General features: G+C 48.3%; 1 protein-coding gene across 2 annotated transcripts in view; it reads left to right on the forward strand.

Annotated features, from left to right (window-relative positions):
• The window catches only part of LOC140426504 (CAP-Gly domain-containing linker protein 4), a 628,408-nt gene that overhangs the window by 367,934 nt on the left and 242,463 nt on the right, over window positions 1–18,011 (forward strand). For both annotated transcript variants that reach the window (XM_072511376.1, XM_072511367.1), the window contains one exon: window positions 4,990–5,133. In XM_072511376.1, the coding sequence (XP_072367477.1) occupies window positions 4,990–5,133 (144 nt within the window). The remainder of the gene's footprint in view (window positions 1–4,989; window positions 5,134–18,011) is intronic.

Consider the following 18,011-nt stretch of genomic DNA (forward strand, 5'->3'; position numbering starts at 1 on the left):
CGGGTACTCGCACACCTTAAGAAACTTAAGGCAGATGTGGTTATGTTACAGGAAACGCACCTGAAACTGATAGACCAGGTTAGGCTACGCAAAGGATAGGTGGGGCAGGTGTTCCATTCGGGGCTAGATGCGAAAAACAGGGGGGTGGCTATATTAGTGGGGAAGCGGGTAATGTTCGAGGCAAAGACTATAGTGGCGGATAACGGGGGCAGATACGTGATGGTGAGTGGCAAACTACAGGGGGAGACGGTGGTTTTGGTAAACGTATATGCCCCGAACTGGGATGATGCCAATTTTATGAGGCGGATGCTAGGACGCATTCCGGACCTAGAGATGAGAAAGCTGATAATGGGGGGAGATTTTAATACGGTGTTGGAACCAGGGCTGGATAGGGCGAAGTCAAGGACTGGAAGGAGGCCGGCAGCAGCCAAGGTACTTAAAGATTTTATGGAGCAGATGGGAGGTGTAGACCCGTGGAGATTTAGCAGACCTAGGTGTAAGGAGTTCTCGTTTTTCTCCTATGTCCATAAAGTCTACTCGCGAATAGACTTTTTTGTGCTGGGTAAGGCATTGATCCCGAAGGTGAGGGGAACGGAGTATACGGCTATAGCCATTTCGGATCACGCTCCACACTGGGTGGACTTGGAGATAGGGGAGGAAACAGGAGGGCGCCCACCCTGGAGAATGGACATGGGACTAATGGCAGATGAGGGTGTGTGTCTAAGGGTGAGGGGGTGCATTGAAAAGTACTTGGAACTCAATGATAATGGGGAGGTCCAGATGGGAGTGGTCTGGGAGGCGTTGAAGGCGGTGGTTAGAGGGGAGCTGATATCAATAAGGGCACATAAAGGGAAGCAGGAGAGTAAGGAACGGGAGCGGTTGCTGCAAGAACTTTTGAGGGTGGACAGACAATATGTGGAAGCACCGGAGGAGGGACTGTACAGGGAAAGGCAAAGGCTACATGTAGAATTTGACTTGCTGACTACGGGCACTGCAGAGGCACAATGGAGGAAGGCACAGGGTGTACAGTACGAATATGGGGAGAAGGCGAGCAGGTTGCTGGCACACCAATTGAGGAAAAGGGGAGCAGCGAGGGAAATAGGGGGAGTGAGGGATGAGGAAGGAGAGATGGAGCGGGGAGCGGAGAGAGTGAATGGAGTGTTCAAGACATTTTATAAAAAATTATATGAAGCTCAACCCCCGGATGGGAGGGAGAGAATGATGGGCTTCTTGGATCGGCTGGAATTTCCCAAGGTGGAAGAGCAGGAAAGGGTGGGACTGGGAGCACAGATCGAGGTAGAAGAAGTGGTGAAAGGAATTAGGAGCATGCAGGCGGGAAAGGCCCCGGGACCGGATGGATTCCCAGTCGAATTCTATAGAAAATATGTGGACTTGCTCGCCCCGGTACTGACGAGGACCTTTAATGAGGCAAAGGAAAGGGGACAACTGCCCCCGACTATGTCTGAAGTAACGATATCGCTTCTCTTAAAGAAGGAAAAGGACCCGCTACAATGCGGGTCCTATAGACCTATTTCCCTCCTAAATGTAGATGCCAAGGTCCTGGCCAAGGTAATGGCAATGAGAATAGAGGAATGTGTCCCGGGGGTGGTCCACGAGGACCAAACTGGGTTTGTGAAGGGGAGACAGCTGAACACGAATATATGGAGATTGTTAGGGGTAATGATGATGGCCCCACCAGAGGGAGAAACGGAGATAGTAGTGGCGATGGATGCCGAGAAAGCATTTGATAGAATGGAGTGGGATTATTTGTGGGAGGTGTTGAGGAGATTTGGTTTTGGAGAGGGGTATGTTAGATGGGTGCAGCTGTTGTATAGGGCCCCAGTGGCGAGCGTGGTCACGAATGGACGGGGATCTGCATATTTTCGGCTCCATAGAGGGACAAGGCAGGGATGCCCTCTGTCCCCATTATTGTTTGCACTGGCGATTGAGCCCCTGGCGATAGCGTTGAGGGGTTCCAAGAAGTGGAGGGGAGTACTTAGGGGAGGAGAAGAACACCGGGTATCTTTGTATGCGGACGATTTGCTACTATACGTGGCGGACCCGGCGGAGGGGATGCCAGAAATAATGCGGATACTTGGGAAGTTTGGGGAGTTTTCAGGGTATAAATTGAACATGGGGAAAAGTGAGTTGTTTGTGGTGCATCCAGGGGAGCAGAGTAGAGAAATAGAGGACCTACCGTTGAGGAAGGTAACAAGGGACTTTTGTTACCTGGGGATCCAGATAGCTAAGAATTGGGGCACATTGCATAGGTTAAATTTAACGCGGTTGGTGGAACAGATGGAGGAGGATTTCAAGAGATGGGATATGGTATCCCTGTCACTAGCAGGGAGGGTGCAGGCGGTTAAGATGGTGGTCCTCCCGAGATTCCTCTTTGTGTTTCAGTGCCTCCCGGTGGTGATCACGAAGGCTTTTTTTAAAAGGATTGAAAAGAACATCATGGGTTTTGTGTGGGCCGGGAAGACCCCGAGAGTGAGGAAGGGATTCTTACAGCGTAGCAGGGATAGGGGGGGGCTGGCACTACCGAGCCTAAGTGAGTATTATTGGGCCGCTAATATTTCAATGGTGAGTAAGTGGATGGGAGAGGAGGAAGGAGCGGCGTGGAAGAGATTAGAGAGGGCGTCCTGTAGGGGGACTAGCCTACAGGCTATGGTGACAGCCCCATTGCCGTTCTCACCGAGGAACTACACCACAAGCCCGGTGGTGGTGGCTACACTGAAGATTTGGGGACAGTGGAGACGGCATAGGGGAAAGACTGGAGCCTTGGGGGGGTCCCCGATAAGAAACAATCATAGGTTTGCCCCGGGGGGAATGGATGGGGGATATGGAATGTGGCAAAGAGCAGGAATAACGCAACTGAAAGATCTGTTTGTGGATGGGAAGTTCGCGAGTCTGGGAGCGCTGACCGAGAAATATGGGTTGCCCCAAGGGAATGCATTCAGGTATATGCAACTGAGGGCTTTTGCGAGGCAACAGGTGAGGGAATTCCCGCAGCTCCCGACACAAGAGGTGCAGGACAGAGTGATCTCAAAGACATGGGTGGGGGATGGTAAGGTGTCAGATATATATAGGGAAATGAGGGACGACGGGGAGACTATGGTAGATGAACTAAAAGGGAAATGGGAAGAAGAGCTGGGGGAGGAGATCGAGGAGGGGCTGTGGGCAGATGCCCTAAGCAGGGTAAACTCGTCGTCCTCGTGTGCCAGGCTAAACCTGATTCAGTTTAAGGTATTACACAGGGCACATATGACTGGAGCACGGCTCAGTAAATTTTTTGGGGTGGAGGATAGGTGTGCGAGGTGCTCGAGAAGCCCAGCGAATCATACCCATATGTTTTGGTCATGCTCGGCACTACAGGGGTTTTGGATGGGGGTGACAAAGGTGCTTTCAAAAGTAGTAGGAGTCCGGGTCGAACCAAGCTGGGGGTTGGCTATATTTGGGGTTGCACAAGAGCCGGGAGTGCAGGAGGCGAGAGAGGCCGATGTTTTGGCCTTTGCGTCCCTAGTAGCCCGGCGCAGGATATTGCTAATGTGGAAAGAAGCCAAGCCCCCAGGGGTGGAGACCTGGATAAATGACATGGCGGGGTTTATAAAGCTAGAGCGGATTAAGTTCATCCTAAGGAGGTCGGCTCAAGGGTTCACCAGGCGGTGGCAACCGTTCGTCGAATACCTCGCAGAAAGATAGACGGAATGGGAAAAAGAAGGCAGCAGCAGCAGCCCAGGATCGGCGGGGGGGGGGGGGGGGGGGGGGGAGGGGGGGGGAGGAGGAACCAGAAGGACTCTCAGGGTTGTTAATATATACTGTATAGTATGTATAGGTCGTTGCTACAGATAATTATATATTGGACTGTTAAATTATATTTTTGGAGAATGTTACTTGTGACAAGGCAGTTGCCAATTAGGGCTAGTTTTCATTTTTGTTATTTATTATTTATTCATTTTTTGTTTATAAAATAGGTCATTGTTATTTGTGTTGTTATAATATTGTGTAAAGGATGCACAATGTACTGTGTTGGTTGACCAAAAATTTTCAATAAAATATTTAATAAAAAAAAAGAAAATAATCAGTAAGCACCAAGTTGATTTCATGGAAGACACATGAAATGCCATTGGTGCCCTGCTCTGACTGCAATTTTACCAATGGTAGGGGAGTGTCGGGCACTCCAACTATCTGTGAACCAACTGAAGCCCTTAAGTGGCCAATTAATGCCCACATATTTGCCTTACCGTGCTGCCATTGATGATTTATCCAGTGGAAGGAAAAGCCCACACCAACCACATGGCAATTCTCACTCTGCGGATAGGTGCACGATAAAGTGGGGTTTGGGGAGTGGGGTGAGTACCTCCATACCTCCTCAATGGGCTCCTTGGGGTCATCTGAGGTCCCCCCTCAGGTTGTCTCTGCTCCACACCTCCAGCCTGTCTATTCTGGCCCTCCGACCCCTATCACAGCGCCATTCTAGCCTGTCTCCAGCAATACCAATCCCCCTAAAATTTCCCTTTCACTCCAGTTCTGGCTCCTCGGCATTTGTTTGCAGATGAGGAGAAGCTCATGTTATAGTCGCAGCAGTGGCCATTGCTCCCAGTGGCGCTGCTGGAAACAGAACTGCAAGTCATTTGTTTGTCTAGCAAATCTCATAGGCTGGACTGCTTGCCCAAATAGGAATGAAAGTCCCACTTTAAAATAATCAACAGACCTCTGAGCATTAAATGTCTGCAGGGCTTTTCCCTGACATTTTCACCAAGTGGGACGGGGCCGCACCCTGTTAAATCTAGCTCGCTATTTAACGTCATCCATTTTGTGGGAATAGCCTCCAACAAACTGAATGAATCTCAACAAAAATATATGCTGTGCACAGCATGGAGGGAGAGAATATTGCTAAGAGGAAAGAGTAGGAGAAGAACTAATACAGAGTAATCATGTTAAAACGCAGTTTAATTTAACTTTTCACATTTTGATTTTTTAAAGTAGGTTTGCGGAAGCGAGCTCCATCTGTTGGCAGCCTAGGCTGTGTAGAGACCGATAAGACTGAAATGCAAATTGGAGATCGTGTGGTTGTGGTTGGACAGAGGAGTGGAATAATACAATTCTATGGGAAGACGAGCTTTGCACCAGGTAGGTTAATTGGATTTAATAAGCAAAATAATAATAATAATCTTTATTGGCACAAGTAGGCTTACATTAACACTGCAATGAAGTTACTGTGAAAAGTCCCTAGTTGCCACATTCTGGTGCCTGGTCGGGTACACAGAGGGAGAATTCAGAATGTCCAAATTACCTAACAGCACATCTTTCAGGACTTATGGGAGGAAATCGGAGCGCCCGGAGGAAACCCACGCAGACACGGAGAACATGCAGACTCCACACAGACAGTGAGCCAAGCCGGGAATTGAACCTGGGACCCTGGAGCTGTGAAGCAAAAGTGCTACTCACTGTGCTACTGTGCTTCCCATAAATACATCTATACTTGTTACAAGAAGTGAAAGTGTGCATCTGCTTTCTTTAAAGCATTTGGAGATCTTTAAGGATATGTTGCCTAACCTCTTTCTTGCTCACTTTCCATGCTTCTCCTAGCCTTGTCTCTGATCTTTGCCAGCTCTGCCATTCTGCAAATATCTCTCTGCTCTCCTGTTGCTTTTCCTCCTACCTCACCATTTCCAAAATAATAATAACTGCATTTGTATAAAACTTGAACTTAGCAAAAGGTCTCAAGGCATTTCACAGGAGAATATTAAACAAAGTTTGACACCAAATCACAAAACGATGGGGGTGGTCGTGGAAGGCAGTACTGTGGTGGTTACATTACTGAACTGAGCCGAGCCCAGAGTAATGCATCAGGCTCCAGGAACACAAGTTCAAATTCCATCACAGAATTTCCACATCCAGTGAAAAACTTGCCTCAGCGGATGGTCATTAAACTACCTAGCTCCTCCTTAAGTGAGACAAAGTTATGGACAGAATGATGGCGGGAAGGGACATTTACGAAGGTTTTAGAACAAAAGGTAGAGACCCCACCACCTTTCCTCTTCCACCCCAATTATGTTCATGGTAAGAAGGCCCATGGACAGCCTTCCCACTCTGCTGCCAATAGAGGCCATTAAGTGGCAATTAATACCCACTTAGGGACCTGGGGCGGGATTCTCCGACCCCCCGCCGGGTCGGAGAATCGCCGGCGGCGAAGTGAATCCCGCCCCCGCCGGCCGTCGAATTCTCCGGCACCAGAGATTCGGCAGGGGGCGGGAATCGCGCCGCGCTGGTCGTCGGCCCCCCCCCCCCCCCCCCCGGTGATTCTCCAGCCCGCGATGGGCTGAAGTCCCGCTGCTTCGATGCCAGTCCCACCGGCGTAAATTGAACCAGGTCCCTTACCGGCGGGACCTCGCGGCGCGGGCGGGCTCCAGGGTCCTGGTGGGGGGTGGGGTGCGGGGCAATCTGGCCCCGGGGGGTGCCTCCACATTGGCCTGGCCCGCGATCTTCGACTCCGGGAGCACAGAGAGCTTCATTCATCTAGACATTGTAAGACGCTGCTCGCTCCCAATCTTCCCGGCGCATCAAACCATCTCCCTCGCCTCCGGGTCGCACTCGGTGCAGGTCTGGGGGTGCACTACCGCAATCCTCGCAATACAGAGCGCCGAGTACGCCAATTTTAAATTATATGTGCTCCCCGACGTCTGCGCTCCTCTTCTATTGGGACTGGATTTCCGTTGTAACCTCAGGAGCCTAACCCTGAAGTTCGGCGGGCCCCTACCCCCACTCACGGTATGTAGCCTCGCGACCCTAAAGGTCGACCCTCCCACGCTCTTCGCAAATCTCAACGCCGACTGCAAACCACAAGCAGGCAGTACAGCATCCAGGATAGGACTTCTTTCAGGTCCCAAGTCCAGCGACTTTTGCGAGAGGGAATCATCGAGGCCAGTAATAGCCCCTGGAGAGCCCAGGTGGTGGTCGCAGGACCGGGGAAAAGAACCAGATGGTTGTAGATTACAGCCAAACCATAAACCGGTACACGCACCTCGATGCGTACCCGCTTCCCCGGATCGCAGACATGGTTAATCAGATCGCGCACTACCGGGTTTCTCCACAGTGGATCTGAAGCCTGCATACCACCAGCTGCCAATCCGCCCGGGGGACCGCCACTACACGGCTTTTGAGGCAGACGGCCGCCTCTTCCACTTCCTCCGGATCCCCTTTGGCATCACGAACGGGGTCTCGGTCTTCCAAAGAACGATGGACCGAATGGTGGACCAGTACGGGCTGCGGGCCACATTTCTGTACTTGGACAAGGTCACCATCTGTGGCCATGATCAGCAGGACCACAATGCCAACCTCCAGAGATTTCTCCAAACCACCCGAATCCTTAACCTCACTCACAACAAGGAGAAATGCATTTTCCGCACAACCAGACTAGCCATCCTTGGCTACGTCGTGGAAAACGGGGTTCTAGGACCCGACCCCGACCGTATGCGCCCCCTCCTGCAACTCCCCCTTCCGCACTGCCCCAAGGCCCTGAAAAGTGCCTCGGGTTCTTTTCATATTACGCCCAGTGGGTCCCCAACTTTGCAGACAAAGCCCGCCCACTAATCAAGGCCACCAACTTCACACTGGCGGCTGACACCCCCCAGGCCTTGAGCTGTATCAAGGCGGATATCGCCAAAGCCGCGATGTGCGCGGTGGACGAGTTCGTCCCCTTCCAGGTGGAGAGCGACGCATCTACCCTCAATCAGGCAGGCAGGCCAGTAGTGTTTTTTCACGAACCCTCACCACCTCCAAAATTCAACACTCCTCAGTCGAAAAGGAATCCCAAGCCATCGTGGAAGCCGTGCGACACTGGAGGCACTACCTCGCTGGTAGGAGGTTTACCCTTGTCACCGACCAATGATTGGTAGCCTTCATGTTCGATAATACCCTGCGGGACAAGATCAAGAATGATAAGATCTTGAAGTGGAGGATCGAACTCTCCACCTATAATTACGATATAGCCCCCAGATGTCCTGTCCGCGGCACATGCGCCAGCGCGCATGATGACCGAATACATGTTATCCACGGTGACCTCTGCCACCATGGGATCACCCGGCTTCTCCACTACATCAAGGCCCGCAACCTGCCCCACTCCACTGAGGAAGTCAGAGACATGACCAGGGACTGCCAAATCTGTGCGGAGTGTAAGCCGCACTTCTATTGACCGGATAAGGCCCACCTGGTAAAGGCATCCCGGCCCTTTGAGCGCCTCAGTATCGACTGCAGCGGAGAAACAAATGTTCATGGACAAACTTGGCCCATTGCGCCAAAACCATACTAATTCGGCCTTTTGGGAAACCATGGACGAATGAAGGGAAACGCACGATCTAACCCTGGATGATGTAAGGCTGTTAATAAAGGGAATAAAGCCCGCCCGCCATTCCTCCTTCACCACCCAGAAGACACGCTCCCGGAGTCCATGTCTGTGCCCGCACCGGCGACCTCACTACCGATGCCAGCACGGCTGAGTTCGACGCCTGGGCCAGCTGCGATACCAGAGCTTCAGCGATCACAGCGCACAATCCGTGCGCTGGACAGGCTGAACTTATGAACCCTTCGCCCCCGCCGGACTTCATTTTTTTAACAGAGGGTGAATGTGGAGAATGTATTGCTGTAACAATTCACCATGTGCATATCTGTATTACGCTGTTGCCCATGTGGGCTCCACCTATGGACCATTGTAAGGTATTACCTATGATGTAGCATGTTCGGGCCTGGATGGGCTCCGCCCCTGGCTCCACCCCTTGAGGGGAGGTATAAAGACCAGTCGCCCTGTAGGCGGCTCCCACTAACAGATCAGTCGCAGGCAGGCACTGTTCTAGTTGATTAAAGCCACAGTTTACTTCTACTCCTGATTTCGTGTGAATTGATGGTCGCATCAGTATGAAGGCCCATGGACGGCCTTCCCACTCTGCTGCCAATAGAGGCCATTAAGTGTCAATTAATACCCACTTAGGGACTTGGGACAGGATTCTCCGACCCCCCGTCGGTTCGGAGAATCGTCGGGGGGGGCGGCGTGAATCCCGCCGGCCGCCAAATTCTTCGGCACAGGAGATTAGGCGAGGACGGGAATCGCGCTGCGCCGGTCGGCGGGCCCCCCCCGGCGATTCTCCGGCCCGTGATGGGCCAAAGTCCCGCTGCTTCTATGCCACTCCTGCCGGCATATATTGAACCAGGTCCCTTACCGGCAGGACCTGCCGGCGCGGGTGGGCTCCGGGGTCCTGGGGGGGGCGCGGGACGATCTGGCCCCGGGGGGTGCCCCCACAGTGGCCTGGCCCGCGATCGGGGCCCACCGATCCGTGGGCGGGCCTGTGCCGTGGGGGCACTCTTTTCCTACGCACCGACCATCAGCCTCCGCCATGGCCGTCGCGTAGGTGAACCCCTCCCCCTGCGCATGCACGGGGATGACGTCTGCAGTGGCTGACACTCCTGCTCATGCGCGGACTCACGCCGGCCGGCGGAGTCCCTTTGGCCCCGGCTGGCGTGGCGCCAAAGGCCTTTCACGCCAGCCGGTGTGGCGCCAACCACTCCGGGTCGGGCCTGGCCCCTAAAGGTGTGGGCCTAGCCCCTAAAGGTGCGGATGATTCCACACCTTTGGGGCGGCCTGACGCCGGAGTGGTTCACATCACTCCGTCCCGCCGGGTAGAGGAGAATCCCGCCCTTGGTCCTTAACCCAGCAGTGTGTGAGTGGTACTCACCATGTGATGTGCTTGGCAAGCAAATCCTGGCAAGTTTGCTTGCCAGCTCACAGTGAAGGGGCCTCTTTAAAATTGGCACCTAGTGCCTGATGGAGCATCCAGAAGAATGGGGAATTCAGCCTGCTGATAGCCACTCTCCCTGCCCGTGCTGCCAGCTCCCCTTCGCCTTCCTTCCCCAGTGACTCCCACCTCATGATTCCTGCCATCACCCAACTGGGCCTGGGCCTCGGGTGGGTACCATTCCAGCAGTCATTTGAAATAGCTGCTGGCCTCTGATTGGCCAGCTATTTAATTTTTACATTGATTTTTCCAGGCAAACATTGTCCTCAGGAACTAACTCTGGCTTTAACATTTATCCCTATGAGTAACCATGCTTCATTTAAAGAAGTTTCATCTAAATAGACAATTTCCAGGACGTAATCACCACTTTAAGTGTGAACTCCCTTTACCACCTCTCGCTACTCCTCCATTGTTTCTAAATTGTCAGACTGATCCTGTAGTGAATGAGCAGAAGCAGAATATGGGGAAGACCAAAGTCATTGGCGGAGTAGTGGGTGGGAAAAGCAGTGTTTAAGCAGCCATCACCAATGGTGGCTTTCTCTGTCGTATTATGCGGGACATGAAGAAAGAAAAGGCAAGGGGTGGATTCCACGACATCGCGCTGGTGGTGGAATGGGCTCTGATTGAGTCTTTTCAAGATCATGTTATCATTTTTAAAGGCCGCCACAGTGCACAAAAATTCTCTTGGAACTCCTTCTCCCACACCCCACCCCACCATGCAAATCCCCCCAGCACTGCCCCTGGCAGTGCCCGGGCATGACTCTCTCCCTCCTTAGCGATGCACTCACCTGAACTCCTTCGGACAATCTGCTCGCCAGGTGGACATCTTGGGAGAACAATCGGGTTTCCTGCTGGCCTGCACTCCCTCTGACCTGAATGGCCATTTTTATGGGGGGGGGGAGAAATAATTCAGGCATAAAGGCCTGATAACGATATGTTGATGTATGGAATTGAGGTTGCTGACATTGAACATTGGGAAACGCGTTACGTCCAAATCAGACCCCAACAGTGGATAGGATACTGGACCGAAACCCCAATATTTTAGATTATTTGTAAGACTGCGGAAGGAATGATTCACTCCAGAGTGATTGCATGAAGAAATAAGGATATGTGTTTTTTTAAAACAAAACTTTTAAAACTACTCAATTTTCCATTAAATTGGACACTGGTCTGAAACCTCAATATTTTAGTTCATTTGTAAGACTGTGCAGAGGGAATGATTCACTCCAGAGTGATTATATGAAGAAATAGGGAATAGGGATTTGGTATTTTAAAAAAAACTTTATTATGAATACAATCTTGAACTCTTTAACTTCAAACCTGAAAAGAACAGCTTACAATTACCCCGTAAAAAATACTACTCAATTTCCCATTAAATAACAAGAAAATAAACATACAACTCTTAATCTATCTTAAAATCAGCATGGCATAGTTTAATACTTGCTTTATAAAACAGATTTGGCCCCTGTTAGAAACCCTTCAGACTGAATGTCTTCAAAACACTGGTTCACCTGATGAGTTTCAGCCTCTTTCTTGTCCCCTGATGAGACTGCTCTGCTTTAAATATTATTACTCTTTTATAACTATCCTACTGTGATTGAATTGTGGACTCAGTGTCAGACAGATCAGACTTCACCTCTTCTCTCTCCAAAGCCTTCTCCAAAACTGACTCTGCGTTCACTGGCTCCACCCAACAATGACATCATCTCCCCAAGTTGAAAAACAAATTAACTCTCCAGGCTGAAAGCACATTAATTCCCCAGAGACTTTTCCCAGTCAAACCACAGTACAATAGCTCAGACTGAAAACTGCATTCCTTTGATCAATTTCACCTTCTGGCTCCTAGAAGCACCCAGGCCTTTACAAAACAAAATCCTTAAAAAATATATCAACTGCAGTTAAACACACTATATCGCTTGGCTCTTAACCTGTAAACTGTCCAAATAGTTAGAAGACAATATTCTAATATCCTCCATTCATCACAATTGGCTGAGTGGCAGGAAGCAGAGGGTGAATGTCGAGGGGTGTTTATCTGACTGGAAGCTTGTGTCCAGTGGGGTCCCACAGGGATCAGTATTGGGGCTCTTGCTGCTTATATAAATGATTTAGACATGAATGGAGGAGCATTGATCAATAAGTTTGCGGATGATACAAACATTGGTGAGATGGTAAAAAGTGAGGAGGATATTCTTAGATTACAAGAGGATATAGATGGGCTGATCAATGGCAAATGGAATTCAATCCGGATAAGTGTGAGACGATGCACTTGTGTAGGACAAACAAGGCAAGGGAGTACATGATAAACAGTAGGGCTCTGGGATGCACCGAGGATCAGAGGGACCTTGATGTGCATGTACACTGGACCCTTAAGGTAGCAGGGCAGGTGGATACAATGATTAATAAGACATATGGTATCATAGAATTTACAGTGCAGAAGGAGGCCATTTGGCCCATCAAGTCTACACCGGCCCTTGGAAAGAACACCCCACTTAAGCCCACATCTCCACCCTTTATTGCGTGCCTTTATTAGCCGAGGCATACAGTTTAAGAGTAGGGAACTGTATAAAACATTAGTTAGGCCACAGCTGGAGTATTGTGTGCAGTTCTGGAATCCACATTATAGGAAGGATGTGATAGCACTGGAAAGAGTGCAGAGGAGATTTGCCAGGATGTTGCCTAGGCTGGAGAGTTTTAGCTATGAAGAGAGATTGGATAGACTGAGGGGCATAGATACAGTAGACAAGAATAAACTTTTCCCCTGTGTGGAGGGATCAATGACCAGAGGGTATAGGAGGTTGGGAGAGGATGTGAAGAAACACTTTTTCACCCAGAAGGTGGTGGGAATGTGGAGGGAGGCAGAGACCCTCATAGCATTTAAGAAGTAGTTAGATGTGCACTAGTGATGCCAAGGCTATGGGCCAAGTGCTGAAAAATGGGATTAGACTACTTAAGTGGTTGTTTTTGACTGGTGCAGACGCGATGGCCCGAAGAGCTTTTCTGTGCTGTAGACCTCTCTGTCTCTATGACTCTATGACAAACTTGACTATTCCTGTGCATTTCTGATCAAACTCCTATGTTCCATCTTCCACAAACATAAATTCATCCAAAGCTTTGCTATCCGTATCCTAATCTCTACATTGGCTCCTGGTTGAGTCATGCCTCAATCTTTAAATTCTCATCCTTGTTTTCAAAGTTCAAAATCATTTTTCCCTTCCTATGTCTGTAATCTCCTCCAACCTTACAACCCTCTGTATTGGATATTTCACTTATCCAATTCTGGCCTCCTGAGCATCCCTGATTTGAATTGCACCAATGCTGCCAGCTGTGCCTCCAGCTGCCAAGGCGCAAGCTCTGGAATATTTTCCCTAAATCTCTCTACCTCATTTTCCTCTTTTAACATGCTTTTTAAACCGTTTTTTTGTTCAAGCTTTTTGTCAGTTTCCCTAATAACTCCTTAAGTGGCTCAGTGTAAATTTTATTTGATACTTCTCCTGTGAAGAGCGTTGGGACTTTTACTTGGTTAAAGAAACTATGTAAATACATTTTATGTGGCCTGATTTACATAATTCAGATGAGAATGAAACATTAACCTCATTTAATAAAGAGAAAAATTAAAAAAGACAATGGTAGGCCCGAAAATAATCAGGATATTCTGAACATTAAAAATGTCTATAATCACCCAGCCAATAAAGGCTGTCTTTAAATCAGGTATTTTATATCCGATTTCAGATTTAGAACTAGAGGTTATTAAAATTGAGGAGACCTGGAAGAAATATCAAGGTAGTAATCAAATAGATTAGTTTAGATAATGTTATAAATCTTGAGGGTAAATCCTAAGCTCCTTTGAAGCCATTTATTAATTAGATAATTAATGTTTTTTGTGTGGGTTTTATTCTATTTAAAAATACTATTTGGGAATGATATGGAATATTTACTTAGCTCCAACGCTTTACTTTGTTGGCATCTCTTTGCAAAATTTTAGTGACGATTCAGGGTATCTTTGAGCATATCGTGAATATGGCGGCACGATAGTACAGTGGTTAGCACTGTAGCTTCACAGCACCAGGGTCCCAGGTTCGATTCCCGGTTTGGATCACTGTCTGTGCGGAGTCTGCACTTTCTCCCTGTCTCTGCGTGGGTTTCTCCGGGTGCTCCGGTTTCCTCCCACAAGTGCCGAAAGACATGCTGATAGTTAATTTGGACATTCTGAACCCGTCCTTTAATATATTAAAAAATATTTCATCATCTTTTTAGGGGTTGACTATACCCCCCTCATCTGCATAACTTCAGAACTTCCATTCCCCATATTCGTCTGCTGTTTCTTTGGGACCTTGTGTCACCTTTGTCCAATTAGCACTATCATGTCCTAAAGCTCGCCCCAGGTCCCGTTTAAAATTGTCATATTTCTGCTGGTCTGTTCTGCCCGGTGCTGTTATCCAGCCCCTGCTCTGTACATTGTTGGGTAACATCTGCCAGCCAGAACCAGGTAATTTCCCCTTTAGTAAAAGCCTCACATCATCCAGGGTTAGATCGCGGGTTTCCCTTAATTCGTCCATGGTTTCCCAAAAGGCCGAATTAGTATGGTTTCGGCGCAATGGGCCAAGTTTGTCCATGAACATTTGTTTCTCCGCTGCAGTCAGCGGCATTGCTTGATCCGTGTGACCCTTCTCCCACCCGTGGCGATTTTTAATGTAGTTCGAATTGGTGCCATGGGAGCGGATGGGATTTTTGAATTATACGGGGATGGATAGTCATTATACTGGGCTACTTCGTCAGCTAAACTTCCCCTTTCTATTTTCCCCTGTTCTCCTTCCTCCTCAAGGAGGGAGGGATATAGTGGCTCAGCCTTCATCCTTCCCTTTGGTTGTTTAGTCCCTCCTCCTGCGCTTTTGTTATAGAGGCTCCTTTTTTCTGCTCCACCTCAGTTTTGAGGTGATTTTTTATCAGAGCAGCGAGTATAACAGCTGCCATCTCTGACTTATTTTTAGTCTGCCCTAACCACCAAACCTTTTGCTCAGCTTTGGGCACTTCTGAATCATATCCTTTTTCAACCATCTTTTTGATCAACTTCCTATGTTCAATAACTGCTTTGTATCATGCTGCCATCAGGTCCCCACTGAGGGCTCCCTGTTTTGGGCTCCATCGAATCGTCCTGGGGCCCTACCCTTTCCTGTCTTTTTCAACGCACGGCAGTTTATCCTGCACTGCTCCATGGCGTGGTGCAAATGTCCGTCTTTGCCCACCCAATATTAGCGCGTTCTCAGTGTTGCTTGTGTCTGCCACCACCTACTCGCAACTTTCACCCCTTGTTCGGGTCGCACAACTTATAGATCCGACCGTCTGATACGCAACTCCTCTATCTCCTGGGTGGTAAATTAAAATGTACTTACCCGTATAGGAGGCGGATCATTCTGTCAGAATCCCGTGGACGACAATGCACACTGCGCCAAAAATTGTAGGAGAGGTTTCAAGACCTGTGTATTGAATCAGCTTCCACGTGGGGTCCTTCCCTGTGGCTCAACTCAGTACAGAGAGCAACAAACACATCAACAATCTGGATAAGACGGTTTATTTTCCCAAGCTTGAATTCATGTACATGAGAGATGAGACCTGGATGCTTGCCAAGATCTATCTACTAAACACTGATTAAAAACACATCAATTATACAATTTCCAAAAATCAATAGCCCACCCCAGTTGGATTCGATCCAATCCCTGAAGCTGTCATGTTTAAACTTTATCCCCCAAAATTGCGATCAACCCATGATTGAACCTCATTCTGTTAGCTGTGTTCACAAGGCTTGACGTCAGTCCTAATAAACCTAAATTGTTTTTCCCCAGCTTAGCATCCTGCACACCCATTGTTCACGTGGGACACAGGATGGCAGAACTGGCATCCTCTTTATTCCATGGATTGTTTCAGAATGACTGAATATCAGAAGTGACTTCCTTTTCGCTTCCAGAGGATATTGGGGGCAAGATAAAAACTTGCTTACTATGTAATTTGCTGATCACACATCTCGTGTGTCTCAAAAACATGGGCAAGTTAGCTAGCCTAAATCCCATAATGCATTGTGGCCACTGCTTGTGCCAGAGTTTGATTACTTATTACTGCTATGTCCTAAAAATACATGTTTAATGGTTAATAATGATTACTGGGCATACTTTCTATGATTAATCTCAATCCTTAATAAACTAACTTATGTAAAACTACTCTAGTGGCATCCTAGCTATTCAATTTTAAGAGGTCTCACCGCTGGACCCCCCCCCCCTTCAGTTCCCATTTAGTTAAATTACACCCAGCATTTTTGTTTCTAACAGGTACAAAGTCCGTAGTTTTGCCTGTGTAGGAATTTAAGGTATACCCAGATTTCACCTCAAATGTGCTATGTCAGAAATTCTGTCTGCTATCATGCCAAGCTGAAAAGTGCTCACTCTCTCAGTGCCAGATATTTGTAAATCAGGAAGTAAGCTTGGAAAATGCCATCCATACTGGAGTATTTAAAGTTTGCAAAACAGGAATCCCATTAAAGAAAGAGGCATAAAAAGATAATTCGGGCAGCACCCATTTGGTAGTGTTGCTAACTTTTGGTTGGTTCAATTGGCTCTGTTTTATAACCTTTGCTCTAGAGTCGCCAGGTATCTTTATGATACCACCACGAGGTTCAAGTTCAAGTAATGATCAATAACTCAATACACCAATTAGTAAGATTCAAATCAAAGCACATTTATTATACACAGTAAATCGCTACTCATGCATAAACTCTACTTTCTAAGCTATTTCTATCACTAACAGGCCAATACTTAGCTTCGGACTGGCCCACCAGGTTAGGGGAACAAATGGCCTTTCGTTCGTGTTCTGAGTCTGCGGGATTCAAAAGCGGGTATGGACTGGTAGCTAGGAGCGCCTGCCTCTTTACGAACATTGCCGTTCTCCATTTTACGTCGGGAATTGGCCAACCCAGGTGGCTACACGCCCTCCTTGTGATCCTAACGCGAAGCGTGAAGGATCACATAACTGCGTTGTTCTTCATTCCCTGACCCGGCGAGCACTCTTCTATGGCCTCTACATTGACCATAACTATGCAAGAAATGTTTAACTGACAATTCTAAGTGGCGCTATGTCAAAACAGGGACATGCATTACAAAATAAGAAAAACGGTACCTCTAACTGCCCTTAATAAACTACACTCACTCAAACATTCAATCATACTAACTTCCTAAACAATACAAACAAAATCATAGAAGCATTATTCACATTTTTCCTGGTTTGGCAGTCAAGCTCAGGATTGTACAATCGCTCATGAAACATTTCTTTATTCACAAAAATTCTTTATTATAGATTGCGGGGGTCAGGGGTCTGGTCATATCCGAAAATAGGGGATCTTACCCTATATACCGGGGTGCGAGCGCGGTAGGCTCTCCTTCGCCATTTCCTCAGACGAATAGTCTGCACGATGCAGCAGAGTATCGCCAATACTAATAGGGATTCTATCCAGTAGGACAGGGAGTACCAGGTTATAAACCTGTCACACCAAGATGGTGTGGTGTCGTTTGTGACTGGGCTCTGGGTACTATGGGGAAGTGAATCATTAACGGCTGAGGGGGGGGTTGGGGTCAGGGGGTTTGCGTTCGCGCGCAACCAAATGTCCATTATGGTGATGAGCAACACGGAGGATGTCCTCATGGTTCTTCTTCTCTCTTTTCTCTTCTCTTCTCTGGAGCTTCTGAAGTTCTGTGGGATCAAGCATAGTGTCTGTTACTATCTTGGTTTAATATCTCGTATGATAGCCTGTCTGACCTTTAGTGCCAATTACTCCCTTTATAATTGGTCACTATGTGTGACTCCCTCATTTAAAAAAAACAAAAAACGAATATTCAGGACAAGACACACTTAAAAATACTGAAACAGTGCAAGCCGTCTCTCAGACTTTGCGATTTACCATCCAAATGTTTGAGGATGTAAATAGCATAGGGTTGGCAACCTAAGGGTTACCTGAAACCAAAACAAAACTTTTTGAACAAAAATTGCCGAAATGAGGTGCGTGTGGGCCGCGACGGGTAAGATTTGGATGGAATCCCTGGGTAGGACAGCGACCAATGCCGTGTGTGCTCTACCCGAGCGTAGCTGACCAGAGGGGGGGTTACCAGGCAGGGCGGGTCCCAATGCCGTTTCTCGACTGCCTGAGCAACCGACAAGAATGGGCAAGAGATGTAGTCA

This window comes from Scyliorhinus torazame, chromosome 1 (genome assembly GCF_047496885.1).
Source record: "Scyliorhinus torazame isolate Kashiwa2021f chromosome 1, sScyTor2.1, whole genome shotgun sequence".
NCBI lineage: Eukaryota > Metazoa > Chordata > Chondrichthyes > Carcharhiniformes > Scyliorhinidae > Scyliorhinus > Scyliorhinus torazame.